Here is a 26,574-nt window from a genome sequence, read left to right as displayed (position 1 = left end):
TATTTTAAAAGTTTGAAGTGGAGTGGGAGCCAAACTGGAAGATTTTGCTTTTGTTCTTTTTGAAGAATTGCTTTTTTGTATGTTTGGGGTTTTTTAGTTTTATTTTGTATTGCCTTTCCCTCTGCAGTCTGCCCTGCCCTCATGGACTCCAGCATCCTTCAAGCAAGCCATTTCCGAAGAAGGCCAAGAGAAGCCAGAATGCATTGATATTTCTCCTCTCCTTGCCCAATCCATCCCAGCTGGCACAGGAGCCTGGACTGTGGAAAGCCTGCTGGCACCTGCTCAGAAGTTTTGGAATGCCCTAAGCTTGTGCAATACAAAGAAAACATTTTCTTTGTTAAACGTCTTGATTTCACTGTCCTTTATGCGTGTGTGTAAACCCAGGTCAAACTGGAATTGATCTACAATAGAAATGACTGAAAAACAAACCAACACACTGAAAAAAAGACAACTATTTTATTTATTTCAATATTTAAGAGAGAAAAGAAGTGCTCAAGTTGCACAGTATTTTTGTTTAAAATACAGGTTACTTCAAAATTTAAAAGCAATTTTGTGAAGACGTGAAAATTTAAAAAAGCACTTAATGTAAAATAAAGACTGAATATTTACTTTAAGGAAAACCTTTTTTTAAATTACGAAAATAAAGATCAACTCTGCTCTCTCTTACTTTAAAGAAGCCATTCATACATGTGCTGGGTATTTTTATTTTTTGCAAATTGGATGTGGTAAGTGAAGATTGTTCTGGTTTACTTCCTCCTAAATTCTTGGTACTGTTTCCCTGTTAGATATTTAAAGCTTATTTGCTTTACTGTGGCAGGCACAAATCTGAACAAATATACTGTTGAAAAAGCAAAGAACAGACCCAAAGGCTGAATTCTTGTTCTCGGTTTTTGTGTCCAGGCTGGAAGGAATATTGATGTATCTTTTCTATAGAGTGAAACAAGTTTTGGCTTTACCAGTTCTGGGAAATATTGCTGCTGAAAATAGAGGTAAAAAAAAGGAACAACTCAATTTACAGCAGTGCTACATTTCATTTTAGTAACTCAGCAGCTCATTCTGAGAGCTGCTTGCAATCTAAGGGCCTGCGCGTGCAAGCATTCTGGGTGTGGAATCTCCCAGTGGAAGTCCCCTGCACTCCAAGTGCCAGCGCCCTTGCATAATTGAGCCCTAATTTGGGAACTCCTGGACATCCAAAGGCATGCAGAACTTCTTTTAAGCACCTCAGAAATAAGCAGCTGGGGTGACTCAGGAGGAGGCAAGTGTGAGGTGCCATGTGTAGAACCCTAAATTTAGTTTTATGGAGCGTGTGTGGGAAGGAAGGAGTTCATACATTTATTTTAAACTGTTACTCATCTTCTCAGCCTGGTAAGAGGTATTGATTCATAGATGAATTGAAGGGCTTATTTGGTTACCCAGTCCATCTCCAGGGGCCAGAGCAAGATTGTTTCCTACAGTGCTTTGTGCAGTCTCGTTTGAGTGTCTCAAAGATACAGGACAGCCTAGTCTCCTGAAGAAGGCCTTGGATTTGAACCTGAGGCCTAGTATACACTAGAAAAGGTTTCCCATTATAGCTGCTACTGGTGAAGCTGGTATCAGTTCCCCAAGCAAAATAAGCTATACTGGCAGAAACATCTTTATGCTCATATAACCGGGCTTTTGCCAGTATAGAAATGTTGCAAAACAATCACACTGACATTACTATGCCAGAAAACATTTATAGTGTAGAGCTGGCCTGAGATCCCTTGTCCCGCCTCATCCAGTGAGTCATCTCTGCTTAGTCACTAAATTATTTATTTATCAAAGGCATCTGGGGAGAACCTGTTCTTTTGCCATTGACAAGAAGGTGGTAGAATATGTGATGATAATGAAGGTCCTGACCCTTCATCTTGTTTCTTGCTCACCCAAGACTTCAGCTGACTTCACTGGGAATCTTGGGTATGTTAGGAATGCAGAATCTGGAGGAGTCCCTCCCATTCTTAACACCTAGGACCAAATCTGCAGGTGTAAGCAATGTAACATCACTGGTAGATCCCACTCCAGCTCCCACTGAATTCAATGGCAAAACTTATATCGCCATCAATGGGAGTAGGAGCAGGACACTTTGCGAGTTTTTTTGAAATCTGCAGTTGTTAAACTGCCTTTAAAATAATCAGGTTTTGTTCTTTTAAAATATAACAAGATGCACAACTGTAATGAAACTTCTCAAACTGTAGGGTCTGGATTTAATTTGTGTAATATTCTTGTTAAATAAAAGTCTCCTTCTGATGCCCCCATTGTATATTTCTCTGTAAATATTACTTTATCAACCAATTCCACAAGATCTTTTTAGTGCACACTATCATCTCTTTAAACCCCACTGTCAGATATACTTGCTGTACGTACACTTTTTTAAGCTCTCCATTGTTTACAATATTCTCTTCAAGGCTTAAAATAAAACTTCCTTCTCTATTGATTTTGTTTTCCTTTTCCATTTGGTAAATGATGACTTTTGTCCTTGGGTTTTGTTTTGTATTTGCTAATGAAGCTTGAAATTAACACAGCTTTCTTGTTTTTCTCTGTTGGCTGGATTTTGGGAACAGTGTTTGCTACTTGCTTCTGTGGAGGCAGGCAAAGGAGATACTAAAATATTGCTTTTGTGTAGGGCCCAAGTAAATAAGAATGATTGTTTTTTCCATCGTTTGGCAATAGCATTGGATCTTAAATGTGTATTTATTAATCCCCTTGAGATTAATACAACTCTGTTAAAGTAGGTCAAATGCAGAGTCTAAATTATTTGACACTGCCCCCTTTAGCATAGATTTTAACTGGTTACATCATTTTTTTTTAATTCAGAACCTATCCATCATATTTCTAATGTGCCATCGCTTCAGTATCTAGGTGCCAGTTTCAAGCTTTTGGTTAATTTTGTTGTTTCACAATGTAAAGATTAAACCTTTCCTTCCACACACACATTTTGGGGTGGGGTGATGGGGAAGGAACGAGAGAGATGACTGTTTTAGGTCTGCTGGGAGCAGTAGCCTTTTTAGGTAGGTTTTTCTTTGTTTCTTTTTCCTCTGGTAACTGTGCTGTCATTTATCTGAAACTCTGCTGGGTTTCCCTGTTCACCATCACACGCGCAGCTACCAGAAGAGGTTACAGAAGGCATTTTCAGTGTTCATGTGTTCATGCAATAGTAGCAGTACTTAAGTGGTCTTCTGATGTTTGGGAACAGAGTCCCTGGAGTAGTGAAACCAAAGCTGGGCTGAATGACAAATAACAGATCGCAAAAAGAAGAAAATCCAATAATTCTCTATAGAATCTAATAGGGATGAATCCAGTAGGGCTGTGTAGGAATTATGCTAAAACCCATAGAGAATGAGACTTTCTGGAATGTTTAAATCCTCCAATATAGTAGAGCTAATATCCCTGTAATAATATCCCAGTAATGGAAAGCTTACCATCCTCTGTTCATTTGTATAGCCTCTTTCACATGTGTAATTTTTATTTCAATCACTAGTTTGATTCCTGTCTTCATCGGGGGTGGAGAGGACTTGAAAATGTTGGTGAAAAAAGTTTTGAAGGGAAAGATGCTTTTTAAGCCACCTTTTCTCTCCCCCAATCACTGTAGCTGCCAGGAGCCAGTTTGGCCCCTGACAAAATTTAGAGCCACCTAAAGGCTTTTGCAAGATAAACCATCTGTAATGGCTGTCAAGGTGCCATTGTGCTGTATTCTGGCCATGCCCCCCCCCATTCTTGGCAAATCTCATACATTGGGGCTAGGAGGGGGCTGAGAGAGATTGGCAGAGAATCTCTGGTGGAATCTCCCAGCTGGCCTACTAGGGTAGCTCTAAGGCTGCTTAGAGTCACTATAGCAAACTCTAGGATCTGACTCTTAGTACCTTTTAACCCCCCTCGCCCAGCAACTTCCAGTTGCCTCTCTCTGGGCTTCACTCTTGGAGGCACTACCCACCCTCCCCCTTTACCTGAGTGCAGACCCACAAAACTATTCTTCCAGAGGGATTTTAGACAGCGGATGCTCTTCTTCCCTGCCCCATATCTGGGCAGGGAGGAAGATTTGCCATAGCAAATCCCTGTTCCCCTTCCTAAATCCTTGATCATAGCAGTCTCTGCTCCTCCTCTCCTCAGCTGCAATGTGCCTGCATCCTAGATCATTTCCAGCTCCCTGATGTGCTGCTGAACAGAGCATGCAGCCAGCAGGAAGATCAGTAAGAGGGTGGACTACCGTACACAGCTGTTGATCCTTGACAAGGAGAAAGGAAAACTGCCGGGAAAAATCCTTCCCTTGTATCTCCCTAGACAATGGGTAGAAGCCCAGTGATTTTTTTCCATTTGCCCTCGCTTTTCTCTTAGACAGGGAACTTTAGCTAGAGGGCAGGCTTAGCGACTAACAAATCAAGGAGAGAACAGATGTTATTACAGGACTCCACTGCTCATAACACTGTACCTTTTCTGTTAAGTTAATACAGGCTATCTTTCCCTGCCCTGCTCCACCCCCATCATCTCTGCCATTGTGTCCAATAATTGTGGATAAGCAGATGAGTTAGATATTTCCGCTAAAATGATCAGAAATGAAAGCTGGCATTTAAATTGGCCTTCTTAGACTTTTATTAAGGCCCCATCCATTCCCACCACTATAGAGCTACTGTTTTTGCTTATGCTCAAATAAATTTGTTAGTCTCTAAGGTGCCACAAGTCCTCCTTGTCTTTTTGCAGATACAGATTAACACGGCTGCTACTCTGAAACCTGTTTTAGGCTGTTAGCTCTGCATAGAGCTCCCATCTAGAAGGCATTTTTAAACCCATAAGGTCCAGAAACATAATTATACTTAGATGAAAGTTTTAATTCTACAGAAACAATGTAGGATTTAAGGGAGCTCAGGTTCCCTCCAAGCTCCTGAGCAGTGTTACTTCTGATTGCACCCTTGGGCGCCCTGTCTAGAGTAGGAAAGTGTTAGATAAATACATCTCAGTTTTCTACTCTAGAGACGTGCTCCTACTGGTGATAGTGGTGAAAAGAGGGGAGAAGGAAACATTTTCTTTTTCAGTTGTATCTAATCTGCCTCCCCATGTCCACCAGTCTTGTACTGCTCCCAATCAATGTGGCGATTTATCCCGAGGGCTGTATAGCTGAGGGCTGTGATGGCAAAGTCTATGAACTGTGTGAAAAAGTTGTGGGTTGGTTTGACTTAAATTAATGTTTTACTAGTATACAATTTCTGGTTTATTCCCACTGCTTCTCCGTACCTGCAAGAAGTCTTTTTCTGGTTAATATTTTCTTCCTAAAACTGTGAGTCCCAATTATAATCAGAACCATCAAACCAATGGTGTATGAGGGAGCATGTCCCCTACTCCCTCAAACAAAACCTTTAATATTCTTTTGAAGTGACCTAACCTCTCATTCCCCTTTTTGATGCTCCCTGACCAGAAGCCCGAGTCATCAAAACTTCCCTACTCACTAAAGCGTCCCTATTCAGGAAAGCACTGAATTAACTTCAGTGGAGCAGCAGCACCGTTTTTCTGAATTGGGGCTTGTATTTGTTTAAGCTCTCTATTGTTCCCTGGCAAACACTGTAAAATGGGATTTCCTTTGCTCCACCAAATCTGGACATTTAAAACAATTTAATCCTAGTTCTGATGAGGCCATCATATGATAAGACACAAGGGACTTACCCTTTATTGCATTGCTTTACTTCATCATTGTTTGACCCCAATGCATTTGTACTCCCATGATATGCACTGGTTGTGTCTAGAAAAGTACTTACCATGACGATGATTTGGATGATTGTTCATCCATCTGGCATCTAATTCTTCCATGATAAGGAAGTGTGCCGCCTTCTTTTTTTAAAAAAAACTAGATTTCTGGAGCACAGTTTTGTCTTTGTCAGTATCATCATCCACACTGCTGACTGGGTTTCAGTTTAAAGTTATCTAAAATATATGGAGTGGTATTGGGTGACCTACAGACAGGGGCCAGTTATAAAGCTGCACGGAAAAGATGACATATTTTGAACAATGAAAGTTGAATGACGGATTGAAGTTCTCTGAACTGTTGCTGCCTGCATGAAAGCAACAGAAGTTTTGGCAAATTCCGAAAGGGGACAGTCCTCCTTTGAACTCCTGGCTGATGGACAGCTCCACCTGGCAAGAGAAGGACATATTCCCGTTGGTTTTGCCAGAGAGATAATTTGCCTCTTGATGCTATTCTTAACCATCTCTGATGGCAAATTCCCTAAGAGACCTTCCAGTTCATATCTGTGTTCTCCTAAATGTTTGTGATTCTTTGAGACATTTTTGCTTGAACTGAACCCTTGAACTGAACCACTCTGCCTCATCAGCCTCTGGGTCTCTGTCATAGTATCAGCAGCAATGTGACTTCACCATGCAGTGCTTTGGGAGGAGGAGGAGCATGTTCTTCACATATAACCAGCTTCCCTGAAACAGATTAGAGGCTTTAAAAAGAGCACTCCCAGAATTATGTCAATATTACTGGAGACTTAATTTAAGATGTTAAACATTTCTGTCACCAGGTAACAGGCATTAGTTACTTTTGTGCTAATCTCGGTAACAAGTACTGTGACTGAAGCCAACTCGCTTAAGTGAGAGGAACCCATATGATGTGAGGCAGTCAAGAGCTGATCAGTAACGAAGGTGGATGTTTTTATTTTTGTAAGTGTCAGATACCCAGTAAAACAACAGTAAACAACAGATACCCAGTAAAACCACTATATGCCAGACATAAAACTTCATACAACACCCTCTGCAGCAGGATCGCATTTTCTCCTTCCATCACAAATCCTGGGGTTTCCACAATACTGCTCTGCTTCTGGGTGTAGCTTATTACTATAACATAACACTCAAAACCTTTCAGCCATCTTCCCTAGCTCAATAAGTCATTTCAGTTTATAGTGGGCTTCAGCAGCTATATACACCTCCTCTTTAGTTAAACCCCTTTCCAGTCCTTTATCAGGGTTTCTCCTTCCTTATAGCCTTCCCTCCAAACTCAGGCTTTTGCAGCCCTTCTAGCTGGGGCTTTGTGCCCAGCAGGCTTCTGCTCCTTGTAGGTCCCTCAGCTGCTTCTTGCAGATTGCTCTCCCAGGCCTCGTCTGGGAGCTCTGGAGAGGTGTCACCTGCCCTCTTCCCAGCTGGCTCCCTGTTGATTTCAATGGGTGTTAGGCAACTAAGCACATTTGAAATTCCCACTAGGCACCTAAATACCTTTACAAATCTGACCCCAAAGCCCCTTTTACACTGTTCTAGGAATATTGCCATTCTGTTCTGGCAGTGTAAAGGAGCCGTATGTAAATAAGAATTAGGCCCTCTTGTATTTAAGGGGCCCAGCACTAGTTCTCTTACAAAGGCTTCTTTGGTACCTGGATGCAGCTCCCTAGAAACCTGATCAGAGAGGTGCTGAGCACCCCCAACTCCCATTAAAGTTAATTGGAGTCAAAGACATTCAGAAACTTGCAAGCCTGGAGGCTCTATGAGAAAATCCCTCAGGCCCTTTGTCATGACTAGAACTGCCCATTACCAAGCCTGCTAGCAGCTAAAAAATAAAACTGCATCAGGGGCCTAAGAGCTACAATGAATTCCAACAGGGCAAGGAAATAAATAAATAAAATAGTGTTTCATTTTAATTTGCATGATAGCCTCTTCTCAGTAATTCCTTTTGGTGCTGAATGGACTGTAAGCATTTATGTCCACTGCTGTGGCACTTGCTAATTGCTTGTTTAATCAAATGTGATATTTAGGTGATATGAAATATCATTTAAATACATTAAAGGAATGCTATTAGCTTGTTAAAGCCTAAAATATGACTGACCTTTTGACTTGTTGTTCTGGTGAGGAAGGTCATCCGGGATCTAACAAATGAATGTATGTTAGTCTGCCATTTTTCCACCAAAAAACAGAAACCACCACCACCTTGGCATAACTTATTGAAATCACTGTGTGAGCGCCTCCTGCTGGTTGCAGCATGTCATTAACTAACTAAGCACTTCCCACTAAATGATGATATTTTGTTGGAGAAGTAAATGAAAGGCAGCCATGTTGACCAATGCTCCATTGGCAAGAGAGGAAAACCAAACTGTTTAAAAAATGGAGAATGGAAAAATGACCATGCAATTTTATTTTCCATCTTCTAAGATTGTATTACAATCAATGACAAGTATGTTTATATATAATATATTTTCTCTCTCTCTCACTCACACACACTAGGTAAAGGAGTCCATTTAAATGAATGAATGAGGTAACTTACTCAGAATTGTTTTTCTTTCTGTTTAGCTGAGTGATGTGGCACTAGTTATGTTGGAGTATACAATTACACGACTATATTAGCAATAGTATAAATTATAGGCGGTTCAACAGACTTGCATGGGAAAGCCAGAGCTGTTACATTTACAGTATATGTTTATGTAGATTGTGAGCCATTTACTCATTATGCTGAATTTATCTACCTGTATGATACATAGTTACCTCATGTAACAGCAATGAGGTTACTGTGTATGCAATGGCATAATGTCTTATGCATAGTTATTTCTGCAGTTTATTGAATATTAAATAGTGAAATTTAAATAATTTCTGTGGAGTTTGCCATTTGATTTGAATTTTTGGGACCCATTCTGGCTAGTAACTTAATTCTGAGCTGTTCTTAACGCATTCTAGGAATTGAATTAGTTGGTTGAGAAGACTGATAAGATACTCCCCCCCTCAAATTCAGAAGTTAAAAACCAATCCACTCAATTGTGTCTGAGTCATTCTTATCTGATGGCTGTTTCGTGGCACATGGGTGAAATCACCCCGTTCAGAGAGACTAGGTCTTTGTACCACTGAAGCCGCTATGGACTTAAGTGGAATTTCAGTGGTGCATCACTACTAGTGCCCCCCTTGTTGGAAGTCTAAAGAGAAGCCAAGGACTGAAAGGCCCTCGAAACCAGCTGATGCTCTCACCACTACCGATGGTCCCTCTAGCTCAGGTCTGAGACAGGTCAGTGTAGCAAAGCCTGTTTTGTGGATAAATAGGAGGCTTCAGGGTTGTCATCCTGCACCTTTTACGAATACTAAGGTCATGCAAAAATTGTGTTCTGGGGCAATGCTCTACTTGCAACACTGCAAGTCTTCCTTACAAAACAGTGTAGGGTAGAGTATTTTTTTAAAGAGCCAAACAACCTCATAAGGGGTGGGAGAGAGGGGGAAGTCCTGTGAAGAAATGAATTTTAAAAACAGAATTTTATAGCAACAACAAAATGGTTATAAAAAACTATCCAAAAATCATCCCTGGAATGTAAAATACCAACTTAGAAAAGAGGTGTTTTCAGTGCTTGAAATGTGGGTGACACTTTTGGTCCCATCAGCTTGTCAGGCTAGTTCTAAATTGCAGTGCAATGTTGGTTGGGACCCCTTCTTCCACCTTTCAGGAACAGATGGCATTACCAGGGTCCAGTGCATGCCTAGAAAACTGTTACATTGAAGGTAACCCTTGAAAATATCAGTATGCTGGACAGCACTAGGATCCCCTGCAGACATACTGCTGTCTGTTTGTATTAACACAGTAGTTTAACACCAGTGATGTTGAAGAAGGAGCAGGTAATAGGGCAGCAGCAGTCAGTACTGTTGGTTCTAACAGATGACAGGCTTATTGCTTGTATAGAAAGGGTGGATAACATATTTATTTTAAAAATAAGGTTCTTTTTCACACACTGACAAATGGATACCCAGTCCATGGCTTCCCAAACACCTTAGACACTACAGCATTCCTTCCATTATAACCATACCGCTGGAAATCTCTGGCTCCCCTGGGATAGTAATGTCGTAAATAGGCTACAGGGCAGATGTGTTTAATCTGCTGGGAAGAGCTGATTTAACTAACTAACAAACAAAAACCCAACAAAACACCACCTTAACCCTCCATCCTTTATTTTAGTGTTTATGACCAAGTGTTTTTGCTTCACTGCTCATTTTGAAAGGGTTAGTGAGCCTGCCAGTTGACTGAAAGCTCTCTGGTGTGTGAGCTGGCCTGGCTGGGGAGCCTGCAGCGCATAGTGACGAGGTCTGAGCTGTGCAGGAATGTTTTCCACTGCAGTTTGTTGAGGGATAATAACAAGGTCCCCCAGACAAGTGATGCGTTGGCTTTTCAGGTTGTGGAGATTCACCCTGTCTGGACAGGCAGCCTACCTCCTTCGTCCACTCTTTCATCTTACTACTTCCTCACTTTGCTAGACAATTAAATACAGAAAACATCTTGTATTGAAAGGAATACAGTGCTAGGAATGCTTTACACAGCATATCCGCCAATACATACATTTGCTGGGTGTAGGAACTCAGCACAGTAGCAATAGCATTCTCTGCCATACTTTATAAGTTGTATCATTTTAGTTATTGGGATCTGTGTTCCTGCTGCTGAAAGCCCTGGTGTACAGAATCTGTGCAGTGCCTGAAGGCGGTTTCTTTCCTGTTGGCATTGGTAAGCAGCCTAACCGCCTTTTGGCAATTAGCAGATCATTACCCATAATGCTATGCACACTGTGATGCGGGCTGCTGGGTTTTTTGGAGGTCGCGCTGACCTAAATCACCCCCAGGAATTGTACAGTGTTGGACGGTTTATGCAGTACAGTAACAAGCTGAGACTTCAATACAAGGTCATTTGAGTGCTCCCACATTATTTTTCTTAGGCAAGAAATAGCCATTTTGCTTAGCAGCCAGCAGTCTCTAAAAGGGGTCAGTTTGGGAAAGAGGGAAGCAGAACATTGTTTGATTCAGGATGGAAAATTCTGAGAGGACAATGGTTTCAATGGATCTAAGGTCAGGTTCCACTCTAACACCTCTCAGTTAGGGCCTGTTTCACCACTCCATTACCCCAGCTTCAGAACAGTGTAACTCCAGGAATGAATCAGGCCTTCTGTTGTCAGAAAGCTGGACATGCTAATCAGTGAGCAGAACATATTCTTATTGCTCCATGAGAAACTGTGGCAAGTATGACTTGGGCTTGATTCTCCACTGCCTTGCACCTTGTTTACTGTGTGCAAACAGGAATGGTAGCTTTTTTGCGTCTACCCAAGGTGCAAAGCAGTGGAGAATCAGGCCCACTTTTCTATACACAGTCTGATTTTGATCAGAGTTATGCTGGTACAAATCTGAAGTCAATAGAGTTGCACTGATGTAAAACTGGTGTACACCAGAGGAGACTCAGGTGCATCATATCTATATCTCTATCTCTCTATAACTTTACATAAGTGCTGAAGATATTCTTGTGAATTGCAGAGCCAGGTGATAAGCCTTTGTCGTGCACCTTGCCCTTCACTTGCATTTTGCCCAGTACACCATCTCCTCTTGACTGCTTGTAATATTCCAAACCTCTGAGCAACTCAAAACAAAGGGCCAGATCCTCAGCTATGGTAGGGCTGCTTTGCACAAAGCATTCTAAAGGATGGCCTAAGCAGCTGAAACACCATCCAACCTCTCAGTCCCCAGTACAATAGTAAGTCAAGGGATGGGACTTAGCCAGAATGCACTGTACTCTGGAGATCCCTGACTGCCACAACAGCCTTTTGGATGACTGCTGCAGGCAACTGTAAGTTAGAGCAGCCTCGCAGTTGCTCTAATTTACACCAGTCACTGAACTGTCCCCTAGGATTTTAAAGTTTGACACCCTAAGCAACCCAATCAAAAAGGCAGTGGGTGGAGAACTCACCACCAGTGAGTGCTCCAGAAGGGTTTTTTCCTTTCCCCATCAAATGTGGAATCCGTCCTCCATATTACTGTGGCCCTAGATCCAGGGCAGCAGAATGTGCAATAGTAAGTTCTGCACCAGTGACAGGTATAACTTCTGATGCTGTTTGTTACAACTGCAGGATTTACATGGCAGCTTGATAGCAGTGGAAAGGGAAAATTCTTCTTCGAGTGATGGTCCCTATATGTATTCCAAACTCAGGTGCACATGCACGCCATGTGACGGAGCTGGAAGTTTTCCATAGCAGTGTCCGTTGGCCCACATGTACGTCGTATGTTGCCCCATGCTCGAGGTTATAAGAGGCCGCGTGGGCCACACTCCTTCAGTTCCCTCTTAGCGCTGCATGGTCGGAGTCGGAATCCTCTTTCCTCCATGCTTGTAGTCTATGTACGCAGCTAGTTTAGTTTTTCTTAATAGTGTAGACAGTTCATAATTAGTTGGTATGATTGGTCTTGCCCTGCTCAGGGCCTGTCTCGACTTCGCTGGGGGACTATGCCCCACATTATGGGGTTCAAAAACTGTGCGTTGTGCCCTTGCTCATTCTCAGTGAGTGACGAGCAACACTGTTGCTCGTACTGCTTGGGGGAGGTGCATCTTGCTGCATGCTGTGAGATCTGCAAGTCCTTTTCCCCTCAGACCTGCGAGGCTCGTCTTTTGCGACTCCGGAAGTTCCTCATGGAGAATGGTCTCTAGCTGTGTGGGGAGTCTAATCCAGGACCGATGGAACTGACAGTGCACCTCCCTTCACCGGTGGCGAGTGCTCCACCCACTGCCTCCTGCCCAGATCCATCAGTACCACTGGTGCAGGGCAAGTCCAAGTGAGAGGGTTGTAAGTGTTCTCATGGGCACTGTAGCAAGTCCCTGTTGCAGACTGCCCCAAAGCACAGTGTTTCCTCCCCGAGCCGTGCCAGGTTGGGTGAGACATCGCACATGAACCCCACCGTGCCACCTCCTAAGCTCCCCCATGCAGTGGGTAAAGCTAAAAGGAAGGAGGAGGCACTGGTACCGCGACTGCCGTCCCAGCTGTGCAAAGAGACTGCCCTCCATGGCATGCACCCCCATTGTGACTGGAGTCTCCACATTCCGCACTGCACATGCCTCCACGCTCCAGTGGTCCAAGAGATATCCCTTGGATGCCTGGGTGCACCAAATCTCTGCTCCCAACAGCGCACCTAGACCTGCCATATCCACCCCTCCACTGCTCTCAGTACTTCAGCCCACTACTCTGGGGGACGTACCACTCCTCTTTTGACAGAGACCACACCTGGCAGTTAAGCACAGATGGCCCACATTGACGGCTCTACTGCTACTCGAGGTCTCTTTGGACTCAGACAGCTATTCATCAGGGGAACCATCATTCTCACCTGTGTCATGGCACAGCTTGGGCTCTGTACACTCCCGCACCGCTGCCTTGCCATGGATATCCTTGGGGCCTGCTGTATCCCCGGGACCCAACCCCCTGGGTACACTGGCTGCCCTGGGACCCATACCACCACCCATCTCTGCCTTCCCAGGTCTTACACCCTTCCGTCCAGGCTCGTGTGCCGGCACAGGGCACGATCAAACGGTGCTCAATCCTTTAATCAGCAAGGGCTTCTATTTCCTGTACTTTCTCAACCCTAAAAAGGGAGGAGGAATCTGCCCCATCCTCAATCTCCTACTACTCAATACTTTCATTAGGAAAATCAATTTCCGTGTGGTGACACTCGCTTTCATCATGCTATCCCTCCTACAGGAGGCATCGTTTGCAGCTCTACACATGAAGGATGTTTATTTTCACATTGATGTCTATCCGGCTCACCACAAGTTTCTTCACTTCCGTGTGGGTGACAACCACTGCCATTTCAGAGTTCTCCCCTTTGGCATTGTGACAGCTCTAAGGGTCTTCACCAAAGTCTTTGTGGTTTTGGCAGCCCAACTAAGACAACTGGGGTACTCTGTGTTTCCTTACTTAGATGACTGGCTTCTGGTGACACCATCCCTCGCAGAGATGACATTGGCCATCTGCATTCTTGACATCTGTATAAACGAGGAGCAATCTGTGCTTGTCCCGAGGTGGACAATCCACTTCACCAGGGCATGCCTAGATTCTGGGACAGCTTGGGCCTTTTCCTACCCTGACATCCCTAGTGGCAGCCCTATGCTGCAACCCACGTGCCATGGTGCGCAGCAGTCTCTGCCTCAGCCACATGGCGGCCTGCCCCACATGACTCCACAGACCCGCCTGCACATGTGCTGTCTAAAGCTGTGGCTCCTATCAGTCTGCAGACACCACATCAACTACCTGGATGCTACACTGTCCCATGTCTGGTCCGGGCCCCGCTCGCCTAATGGACCGACCCCTCCAAGGTGCACCGCCTTCACCATTCCTGTCCCAACTGCCACTCTCACCATGGACGACTCCTTAGCCAGTTGGGGTGCCCACCTGAATGGACACATGCCCCTACACATGTCCACCCCCCATCCACCTCCCTGTGCTGCTGGACCTCCTCATGCAGGACCAGGATGGAGTCCAACATCCCAGCCCAGGCCTGCCCTGCCTCATGGCCTGGCTTTTGGATGGGGCTTGCAAGACAATGCTTGTTCGACACTGGTGCAGCACATACTTACACTCAGCAGACAAGCTTCCCCATGTGCGTGCTATGCAGCGAAATGGAAGTGTTTCATTTCCTGGACGCAATGACGCCATCTCCCGCTCAGTGATATCTCTGTCTCCACCACCCTGGACTACCTTCTGGACTTCAAGATCTCAAGCCTTGCCCCCAGCTCGGTCCAAGTCCACTTGGCAGCGCTGAGTGCCTTCCTCCCACTCGATGTTTATCTATCACCACCTGCTTTCTGAAAGGGCTGATGAACAGCTTCCCATTGCTCCTTAAACCTACACCCCCCAGGGACCTCAATCTTGTACTCTCTGCCCTCACCAGACCTCCCTTTGAGCCCCTGGCTATGTGCTCCCTCTCACAGTTGTCCATGAAGGTCATCTTTCTCGTGGCCATCACTTCAGCAAATTGCCGTCCACGGTGGCAGAGTTCCAGGATACCTTCACCCTAAGTTTCTCCCGAAAGTAGTTTTGGAATTTCACCTCAATCAGTCCAGCCACTCCCAGTCGTCCATCCTAAGCCACACACCACTCTGGTGGACAGGACCCTGCACTCATCGGATGTCCGCCATGCACTTGCATTCTACCTTGACAGAACCTGTGCCTTTTGCACCCCTCCATGCCTTTTCGTAGCCATTGCAGAGAGGTTGCAGGGCCAAGCCCTCTCTTCACAAAGCATATCAAAATGGGCCTCTATATGCATAACAGAGTGCTATGGGCAGTCTAACACCCTGCTGCCTGACGGGATTAAGGCCCACTCCATGTGGGCACATGCGGCCACCTCCACCTCCCTGGTTGACATCCCCTGGCATGGCATATGCTGGGCGGTGACCTGGCACTCCGTGCATACCTTCACCATCCACTACGCCATCACCCAGGAAGTGGCAGAAGACACAGCTGTGGGACAGGCCGTCCTGCAGATGGCGATACCTCTTGCTTCCTCGCATCCGCCTCCAAGCTGATCACTGCTTGATACTCATCCACGTTTGGAATACATATAGGGACCAGCACTCTAAGAAGAAGAGGAGGTTACTTACCTGTAACTGGAGGCTCTTTGAGATGTGTGGTCCCTATTTGTGTTCCAGTACCTGCCCACTGTCCCTGCTGCTGCGGAGTGTGCTACTCAGCTGTAAGAGGGTGACTACGGGTGCATCACCGCGCATGGCCCTTTATAACCTTGCCTGGAGCATGAGGCAATGTATGACACATGTGTGGGTCAATGGATACTGCTACTGAAAACTTCTGGCTCTGGTGCATGGCACGCATGTGCACCTGCATTTGCAATACAGATAGGGACCACACATCTCAAAGAACTTCCAGTTACAGGTAAGTTACTTCCTCTTCCCAATTGTCCAGTGAGACATAGAGAACTTGTACCCTGAATTCTAGCCCAAAATATAGAACTCTCACATTATGACATTTTATTTATATTAAAGTGATTTTAGGTAATTTTAGAGGCTTTTAAAATCTATTAGGTATATTAAGACCTGTACAGCTGGAGTATGTGTACTAAGGAAGTCTGGATTTACAGGGGAAAAGATTTTTAGAAGTACCAATAAAACCATTTAAAAACACTCTAAAGCATTTTAAAGGTATTTGTGTGTAAAATAGCAGCATATTCAGAAGACATGATGGTTTGAGGTGGGATAAACGTTTTACTGGCACTCTTTTGATATCGCCTGAATAATTCACTTATTGCTTTGCCACTTGTGTGTTATGCAGGTCATCCCAAACTGTTACAAATAAATCTTCCAGAGCACACCCTTCTAGAATGAATTGTTTTTTCTCTCTCTCGGGTAGGGTGTGTGTGTGTGTGTGTATGTGCACAACACCCCCCCCCCCCGCAGATATGTACATAATGTTATAATACACGCATCCTTTGAGCCAAATTTTGCTCTCAGTTAATTCTACAGTCAAGATGCTTGCCTGTAATAGCAGAATTTACCCCAGTTGATGAATTCCTCATTTTCTTTCTAAATATCTTCCATGCTTAAACACATTGTCCTTACATCTCTGGTCCTTTACCATTGGCAAACATCGATTGTTTTCCCCAACACCTGTATTTATAATGGAGCTGAAATTAACATATCTATTTTTGACTTCATTATTTATGCAACATTGATGAATAATGATAATAATTAGCACTGGTAATTTCGTCAGCTCTATTAATAAAGACCTTGCACCTATAACATCTTGTCTTCACAGATCTCAAAGTGCCTTATGAACATTAACAAATTATGCCTCACCAAACTCCTGTCACAATAATTAATGCCATTTGACAGATGGAGAAACTGAGTCAAAGAGGTTAAATGGCTTGCCCAAGCTCTCATTGGAAGTCTGTGGCAAGGCTGGGCACAGAACCTAGAACTCCCAACTCTTTGCTCTTTGCTTTAGGTACTAGCTCATGATTTATTTTGATCAGAGATTTCCTGGGTGTTAGCTAATGTGGTGAGCTCACAACTTTGTGGGTTTTTTGTTTGTTTGCTGGTCGGTCTTGTACAAATAGTGGCAGGTATTTTTGTTTTACACTTTTTAATGCCCAGCAAGTGCTGGGGTTTTTCCCTTTAAAAATATGAATAATTGATAGCAGATTGGTTCAATCAGTATAAACACAGAATTGTTAAAAATATGGCATGTCATGTCATGTCAGAGCTTTTGCCTTATGAGAAAAGGGCTGTGTCTACCCTACACATTTTTACCTAAGCTTTACCTAAAATTGCGAGCATTTCATGTATGCTAGCACTCTCAGGGTACATATGGGGTTGGTAGCCATGGTGGGAAATTTTAAGGGAAAATGTGTCGTATAATCAAGGCTAGAGAGAGAGATCTGGCTGGTTAGCTTCCTAGGCTAGAGGATTTTCAAAGAATTGCTTCAGGTTGGGAGGTATTTAGCTAGGAGACTCACTCCCATAATGATCATTGAGATTTGCATGACTACAGTCCTGCACAACACTTGGAAAGCATGTGAATGAATACAGTGAAGCCAGCTCTATGGACTAAACAACCACTATAAAACATCCCTAGCATTTCCAGGAGAACTTCATATATAGACCACACGCCAATTCTCCTTTCAGTTGCACATATGCAATTCCCATTGACTCCAGCTGGAGTCAGACCTGCATAACTCAGAGCAGAATTTGGCCCAGTGTCTATTATGCAAGAGTTTTTTTGGCGCCGTGGGTGACCACTTAAAACAGGGTTCATTCTATTTGATATTCTTTTTAATTCCAATGCATTACTTCACTGGAACTGGCAGTACCTGGGAGCTAACTATCATCTCTTGAATGCAGTTGTCTGCACCTCCCAAGTGCTAGGGCATCAGAGTATCTTTTTTTTTTCTTTCTTCCCCTTTGTCCACACTGGTCAAGGAGAAACTTTGGGGTGAAGATTGCTGTGCTCTGCTACAGCTGAATGGCCTCAGATCCCCCTCAATTATTGATGGAGTTAATTCTTCCACAATTACTGGCATATTGGAGCTAGCTGACTGAATCAAGCTAATTAGTCTATTAACGAAGGCCACCAGAACCCTTTAAGGCATTTGGTCAGCAGCATCTGCAGCACTGGTGTTGCTCGCCCACAGAATGCCAACTATCTCTCGCTGGGGTGCAGCAATGTGCGTATTCATATAGTGACTCTATTAAAAGAAAAGGGCAGATTTTCTCACTCTTATGTTACCAAGAGGCAGAAATAAGCTTTTTAGTGCCTCCTTTTCTCCTCTCTTTCTTTAATAATAGAATACTGGCTGGGTGTAACAATATCCGGCACTGATGCTTTTAACAGTTTCAGTGATTTCAAGAGCTGAATTCAATTGTGGTCTGTTCTGAGGACTTGGAGCCAGAAATTCTTGAGTGCTAATCCCTATTCTGACACTGATTTTTTCTGTAGGCTTGGGCAAATCACTTAATCTCGCGGTGCCCCAGCTTCCCCATCTGTAAAATGGGAATAACAGTATTTCCCCAATACACAGGGCTATTGTGATGATCAGTGAATTAGGGCTTCATCCTGCAAACACTTAGGTGCATGAATAGTCCCCTTTAAGTCACTAGGACTATTCACATGCGTAAATATTGGCACAATTAGAGGTTTAGTATTTTGAGAAAGAGCTCTGATGATAGAAAGGGCTATGGAAACTCCAAGAATAAATACCCAGTTTTTCCAATTCTTGTAATTTGATCATGAGTCTTGTGACACATGGTGCTTTTTCTTAAAGTTCCGGCTCCTGGAATCCTGTGATTATAGAGAATTTCAGCTTTCTCATATTTACATGTTTCTAGCCTTATGGTTACTGAGGAAAGCTTCAGAATGGGACCCCGAGAGGCAAATACCAGAATGCAAATGAAAAGAACCCAAAATTTATTATTATTTTTTAGAAATCTTATGCATTTTAAGACAATCTCATAATTTTGCAGGGGCCTGACTCATGATTTTTGAAAGCCTGGTGTTGGCAATACTGCACATGTGTAAGCATTATAAACTATATCTTTAGGCAGACAAGTGAGGACAGGATCTGTACTTTACATGATATCCCCCATTAGAATTACAGCTTGCCCTTTTTATTTTCAGTAATTGCTCTAATTCCTTGTAATAACAACATCAGTTATAGCAACACTGATTCCATCTTAGCACTATGAAGGGCTTGATTTCTGCTGTTACTTTACCCGTGGAACTTCCATTACCTCTATGGGTCGGTTGCAGCATTGAGCATTCTACCTGTACCATCTATCTGTGGTTGTTTAAAGACCTGAATATTGTATGGACTACTGACAGAAGGTAACCATGATCCCCATGGGTTTTCATTATGCCATTGATTAAAACAAAAACAAACAAACAAAAACCTCACCACACATACAAGGTTGAGGAAACGACTGAAAAATACCATAATCTTCTTTGACAGTTGCACTGTATGCTGATTATATGTTCCTTTTGAAACTGGGTGAAAATCCCTTTTGCTTAGCATAAATATTTTTAGATTTGTTTCTTTAAAAAAAATGAAGCTGGTGCTTATTGTTGTCTCAAAATCATCTCCGCTATTGTTTGGAAAAGATTATTGATTTGGATTGTTAATTTAAACAGTCTGCAGTGGTTGTGACAGCGCACATAGTTACAATTAACCTTGTGATGCAGAATTCATTATTGAAGAAGGACTAATGAGCCATTCTAAGGTTTGTACTGATCGCAGAATGCCTGGATGCAGCAGATCACTATTGGCCGCAGAGTCATTCCTGGTCTTTAGTGTCACATAGTCTGTGAGGACTGGAGAGATTCAAATATTTTTTAAGGTATTTGTGTAAAATCTTCCTCTCTACTAGCCTGTACTAGCATTGTCTGCATACCCAGTTAATATTTCTGAAGTGATCTCTCCCACCCCCAAATCAGCTGTCTACTGGATGTGCTGTAAGAGCAAATAATGTGACATTTGAAGCAACATTGGGAGAACTATAAAGTACTGGCCATGTAGGCCTGAGCCACAGAGTTCAGATCCAGATCTGAACGTCCACAGTGATGGCGAGTGTTCATTCAGATTTGGAGTTCTGAGTCAGGGATATCTGTGCATTAAACTGGTTGCTTACAGCCAAGGGATTGCTTGCTGCTACCCTCCTTCGTGCAGGTTTGGCTGTATGTGTTGTTTATAGCATTTGTTCCATAGCGAAAGTTATCGTTAGAGTGCAGTTATGGTCTGTTAGAAAAGTGACTTGGTGAACCTTTGACCAAGCTAGTGCCTGTGTGCATTTTAGCATTCTGTCTATTGACTTTAAGGACGCAATACATTTGAGCTACTTCTTACTCCTGTTAGCTTGCAGAGCTCATACGGGTATGTGAGACTGAACTGGAGTCTGTTATAATCTGGATTATTAACTGAGTTTCAACTACAGAACCTTCATTGCACATCTCAAGAGCATTTTGCCTTCCCTAAATACAGTTTATCCCGGGATTGTAGAAATAAAAGTATTTCTAGGCAATCACAACCACAGATATGGTGCAGTAAAACCTTTATAGCTCCCTGTCGCACACAGCTCCACCACATCTTGTCATGTAGGCCATTTCTTGGGCTGCTCTTTGTGCAAGCCTTTTCAGAAATACCTGTAGTTGCAAAACAGGCCTTTTATGTTATCACTGTGAATCTACCAAAATAGCAAAGAGTCCTGTGGAACCTTATAGACTAACAGATGTATTGGAGCATGAGCTTTCGTGGGTGAATACCCACTTCGTTGGATGCATGTAGTGGAAATTTCCAGAGGCAGGTATAAATATGGAAGCAAGAATCAGGCTAGGGATAATGAGGTTAGTTCAATCAGGGAGGACGAGGCCCTCTTCTAGCAGTTGAAGTCTGAACACCAAGGGAGAAACTGCTTTTGTAGTTGGCTAGCCATTATCTGTTCAGGGGACACCATCACAGGGCCTAATAACATCAGCCACGCTATCAGAGGCTCATTCACCTGCACATCTACCAATGTGATATATGCCATCATGTGCCAGCAGTGCCCCTCTGCCATGTACATTGGGCAAACTGGACAGTCTCTACGTAAAAGAATAAATGGACACAAATCAGATGTCAAGAATTATAACATTCATAAACCAGTCGGAGAACACTTCAATCTCTCTGGTCACGCAATTACAGACATGAAAGTTGCGATATTACAACAGAAAAACTTCAAATCCAGACTCCAGCAAGAGACTGCTGAATTGGAATTCGTTTGCAAATTGGATACAATTAACTTAGGCTTGAATAGAGACTGGGAGTGGCTAAGTCATTATGCAAGGTAACCTATTTCCCCTTGTTTTTTCCTACCCCCCCCTCCCCCCGCCCTTCCTCAGACGTTCTTGTTAAACCCTGGATTTGTGCTGGAAATGGCCCACCTTGATTATCATACACATTGTAAGGAGAGTGATCACTTTAGATAAGCTATTACCAGCAGGAGAGTGGGGTGGGGGGAGAGAAAACCTTTTGTAATGATAATCACCCATTTTTTCATGGTTTGTGTGTATAAAAACGTCTTCTGTACTTTCCACAGTATGCATCCGATGAAGTGAGCTGTAGCTCACGAAAGCTTATGCTTAAATAAATTGGTTAGTCTCTAAGGTGCCACAAGTACTCCTTTTCTTTTAGCCATTCACAGTCTTTGTTTAATCCTGAGCTGATGGTATCAAATTTGCAAATGAACTGAAGCTCAGCAGTTTCTCTTTGAAGTCTTGTCCTGAATTTTTTTGCTGCAGGATGGCTACCTTTAAATCTGCTATTGTGTGTCCAGGAAGTTTTTGTATATTGCTGTTCCTAATATCTGATTTGTGTCCATTTATCCTTTTACGTAGGGACTGACCAGTTTGGCCGATGTACATATCAGAGGGGCATTGCTGGCACATGATGGCGTATATTACATTGGTGGACGTGCAGGTGAATGAACCAGTGATGGTGTGGCTGATCTGGTTAGGTCCTGTGATGGTGTCGCTGGTGTAGATATGTGGACAGAGTTGGCATCGAGGTTTGTTGCATGGATTGGTTCCTGAGTTAGAGTTACTATGGTGCGGTGTGTAGTTGCTGGTGAGAATATGCTTCAGGTTGGCGGGTTGTCTGTGGGTGAGGACTGGCCTGCCTCCCAAGGCCTGTGAAAGTGACGGATCGTTGTTCAGGATGGGTTGTAGATCACTGATGATGTGTTGGAGAGGTTTTAGCTGAGGACTGTATGTGATGGCCAGTGGAGTTCTGTTGGTTTCTCTCTTGGGCTTGTCTCGCAGCAGGAGGCTTCTGGGTACACATCTGGCTCTGTTGATCTGTTTCCTTATTTCCTCGTGCGGTTATCATAGTTTTGAGAATACTTGGTGAAGATCTTGTAGGTGTTGGTCTCTGTCTGAAGGGTTCATTCACCTGCATGTCCACCCAATGTAATATGTGCCATCATGTGCCAGCAGTGCCCCTCTGCTATGTACATTGGCCAAACTGGACAGACCCTAAGTAAAAGGATAAATGGACACAAATCAGATATTAGGAATGGCAATATACAAAACCCTGTAGGGGAACACTTCAATCTCCCTGGACGCACAATAGCAAATTTAAAGGTAGCCATCCGGCAGCAAAAAAACTTCGGGACCAGACTTCAAAGAGAAACTGCTGAGTTTCAGTTCATTTGCAAATTTGACACTATCAGCTCTGGGTTAAACAAAGACTGTGAATGGCTAGCCATATTTATTTCACCTACAAACGCAGTTTCTCCTCCCTTGGTGTTCACACCTCAACGCTAGAAGAGGGCCTCATCCTCCCTGATTGAACTAACCTCGTTATCCCTAGCCTGATTCTTGCTTGCATATTTATACCTGCCTCTGGAAATTTCCACTACATGCGTCTGACGAAGTGGGCATTCACCCACGAAAGCTTATGCTCCAATATGTCTGTTAGTCTATAAGGTGCCACAGGACTCTTTGCTACAAAAATGTGTCTACCAGACTCAGGTTCAGTTTGGCTCTTCCATTCTTAGCAGAGGGAGTGCCAGGAGCTGCTCTGTTCTGGAGCTTAGATGTGCTGCGGGAGTATAGCCACAGGAGCACTCTGCTATGGAGTGTCCATTGTGTCATGTGGAACACAAGGCCAGTCTAGAGTGGAGCTGGAGAGCCAGAAAGGAGAGCAGGGAAAAGAAAACTCATTTGATTTTAATGCTATGAACTGTACATGGACAAATTCTTCAAGCACTAGAGGGCCTGATCTAACTCACCGTGCAGTCAGTGGCAGTCTTTCCATTGGCTGCAGGAGGAGTTGGATTGGGGCTATGGTCACCACAAAGGAGTGTGGTGAACATGAATAAGAACCTGACTTGGAAGCTGGAAGGACAAGTATCCATGAGACAATCTCTTTCTTCAGAAAGTGAAGAAACTCTGGTTTAGCAGAGAGAGCTAGTCCTAGGGTATGTGCAATTGTTTGGCAACCTGTAGTTGCCTCTTCGACATTCACAATATTCCGGGACAGGGCATGGCGGGCTGCATGAACTGGCACCCCTTGCAGGTACTTCCTCTAAAAATAGGCCAGACTAGCACTGCTAGTAGATCCGACTAATGGGAAATGTTTTACAATCTCCATTATCATTATTCCCCCAACTCAACCTAGCCATCTTAAAGTGGCTGATTTCTTGTAGGCCTTGTGGCAGATGCAAGTCTTGAGAAGGGATTTAAAGAAGGAGAGGGATGAATCAGTTCAGGAATGGGATCCATTGGATGAGGAGCAGCGTGTAAGAAATTGCACAGATGTTTTGGGGAGGAGTAGAGAAGTAGGTGGTCCAGGCTGGTCTCATTAGCAAAGGAGAATAGGGCCAGGAGTGACATGATAAAAGACAGACATAGATAAGGAAGGAGGGGTAAACCTGGGAAGGGCCTTGAAAGCGGGAACAAGAAACTTGAACTTCATGTGGTGTAAGAGGGGAAGTTAGTAGAGGGATTTGAAAAGGAAGAGGATGTGGCCAGAAGAACAGTCAAGAAGTACAGCTTTAGCAGCTGTGCTTTATACAGACTGGAAGAAGATGATGTTGGTGTCAGGGAAGCTGAAGAGGAGCAGGTTACAGTATTTACGATATGTGGTGATGAGTGCCTTGATCAGAGTTTTTGAGTCTGGACAATAAAAAGCAGGATTCTAAAAGCATTATGGAAGAAGAAGTGGAAAGATTTGGAAACAGTCTGGATTTATGGGGAAAGGAGAGGGAATGATTCCTGGGTTATGGGTCTGATTGCCAGGCAGGATGGAGATATTGTCAAGAGTAACAGACAATGCAGGGTTTGTGTGTGTGTGTGCATATTGAGCCTTAATTTACTTTCTGTTAAATTTCATTCCATTCCTCCCAGTGTTGATTTCATGTGTGACTGAAGCTCGTAATTCTGTGATTAGTGCATGGGGTCCCTGTCTGAGTGGGTTTGCTTGATATATCCCAGCACTGTGCAGCCTTTGTGGACATCAATTAGTTGCTGTTGCAATGAACTCTTCTCTTACATGTCGTGTGGTGTGCTTGTTCAGATTACTGACATTAAAATGAACTTCTGTTTTTGCCAGGAGTTAACCCTGGAGGACCAACCAAGTGTCATGTCAGGTTCTGCAGGCTCCATTCAGCAATAATCCCCTGAGTCACTCTCAGTTAGAGATGGGCTCAAATCACAAAATCTGTGTCTGGACACCTCATAGTTCAAGATCCTTGGTTTTGGTTTGATCCATCATAATGATAGGTGCTGTTTGCAAAATCTGGATCTAGTTCTGTGTTGAGATTTCAAATACTCCAAAGATTGGGGTTCTTCTTAGCCAGGGTTTTGGTCTGGGCCTGTCACTACTCTCAATGAAACTGTTTATTCCAGCTCTTAAGAGAAGAACATTAACAGACTCTGACACTGATTTCTCCTTCCTTTAATACTGCCTCCCCTTTATGATCTGTTCATTTCTTAATTTATGAACATGTATTTTACCACTAGATGTCCTTAGTTCTCATGCCAATCCCACAATAGCATAACCAGAGACCCAGAATCCTACAGCAATTGGTGATTGTATAATAACTGATTTATAAGAATGGCTATTCTCTGTCAGCATTATTGGGTTACCCAGCCGCTCTCAGAAACCATTTACGTAACTGCTGAGAAAATACAAGCTTCCAAATATTGTATAGTAATTATGGGAAAGTATAACAGAAAGAGAGAAACATTGCTGAGGCATTTGGTAGTGAAAGGAACATTCTCACATGCACATTTGTAACCACTAAGGAATGACAGACCTTAATTTCTTTACTAGCAAAATGTCTTCCACTTTTCTACTCTGACCACCTTCCTACAAATGTTTCCACAACAATGAAGTTAAAAGGATTTTCTTTCTCTCCCTATTAATAGCTGCCCAATAATGGCAGGTGTGCAAGAGGCAAAACATTGTGTATTTGTACAATATTCCTGAAGATGTCCAAAACTACATTTAGTGTGTGTGTGTGTGTCTTATATACATACACACACACTTCCTTTATATACCACTTTCTCCCATGCAGTATGCAGTGTTAATACTTGTATATACAACAGAGGGTGAAAAACGTAATGTTTTCTGAGAATGAAGACAATATTTAACTCCAGGTGACCAAAGACTGTCTCAACCTTGAATGGTGACCTTGGGGTACAGTACTTTATTTCAATGGTGTAGCTTTTTTTTTCATGTTCTGTTTTGTAGAAGGAACACTCATCCTACCTTGGTTTGCTTGTTTGTTTATATTTTTCCCCTCCAGAAAGCCCATTGCTGACCCCGCACGGTGGTACTGCTGTTTCACAAAGCTGGAGTCAACACGCATGTAGGAGCGAGGGTTGTCACTCTGGCAATTTGTCCTTCCCAAATAGATGTGACTGTTTTGCTAGCTTTCTTTCCCTTATTTATTCCTTTTGGTTAATTCGTTTGTGGGAGTTGGTGGCTTTTTGTTTTTGTTTAACCTGGAGGGTTAGCTATGCAATTTGGCTTCTTCAGTGCCAACCAACTTGAGTAGCACAGAGCTCTTAAAAAAACCACCCCCTTCTTGCTGTATCTTGCCCCTTTTCCACACCCTGCTGCTCCCACTCAAGCAAAGTTTACAGAATCACTCTTTTATTTGTAGATCTTTAGACCGTGGGAAGGGAAGCTTTGAAAAGAGGAATAAAATCTCATTGCAACCAAGTCCTTCAATCAGGCTGAATTAACTGCCAATTAAAACATAATTCCATTCCTATTAAGATGGATGAGTTCCCTCTGAAACTGGGAGCTGCTGATTTCTTTCTTCCTCTCACTTTATTTTAAAATTTTTTTTAAGAGCTCTGAACAAATTACTGCTTTGCCAATGGGGAATTGGGCAGGGATTACTCTGATTTTTTGTGTGCCCAGCAGCGAAAGGGTTAATGCCTGCTTTCCTCTTTGGTATCCGCTAGTTGCAGCCCATGTTGTGATCAGTCCATGTCCATGTGCATTTTGTCCCCCAATTTAATAACAAGTAATTAAAAGAGTAAACAGTAATAACAACAGTCCTCTCCAATTTTCTCCAGGACACCCTACCTGCCTGCAATTCACCACAAACATGACGGAGGCTGTAAAAACCTATAAGTGGCAATGCATTGAGTGCAAATCCTGCAGCCTTTGCGGGACCTCTGAAAATGATGTGAGTTGGTTTTTTTTTTAATGTAAATTAGTGCTGGTGAAAGCGACTGCAATGACTGCCCTAGAATACTGTCCTCTGGTTTACTACAAAACTATAAAACACTGGCAGCAGCGATGGGTCACTCCTCCATT

General features: G+C 43.3%; 1 protein-coding gene across 7 annotated transcripts in view; it reads left to right on the top strand.

Annotated features, from left to right (window-relative positions):
* Positions 1-26,574, top strand: part of DPF3 (double PHD fingers 3) — a 221,991-nt gene that overhangs the window by 175,991 nt on the left and 19,426 nt on the right. For 3 of the 7 annotated variants that reach the window (XR_013346358.1, XM_077818754.1, XM_077818755.1), the window contains one exon: positions 26,331-26,443. Coding sequence is in view for 3 of the 7 variants with exons in the window: in XM_077818754.1 (XP_077674880.1) it covers positions 26,331-26,443 (113 nt within the window). In the remaining 4 variants the exon portion in view is untranslated. The other 4 variants (XR_013346359.1, XM_077818756.1, XR_013346361.1 and 1 more) reach the window with 3 other exon arrangements.

The sequence above is a fragment of the Eretmochelys imbricata genome, chromosome 6 (assembly GCF_965152235.1).
Source record: "Eretmochelys imbricata isolate rEreImb1 chromosome 6, rEreImb1.hap1, whole genome shotgun sequence".
Classification (NCBI taxonomy): Eukaryota; Metazoa; Chordata; order Testudines; family Cheloniidae; genus Eretmochelys; species Eretmochelys imbricata.
The sequence above is the reverse complement of the archived record's forward strand: the minus strand, read 5'-3'. Positions and strand labels throughout refer to the sequence as shown.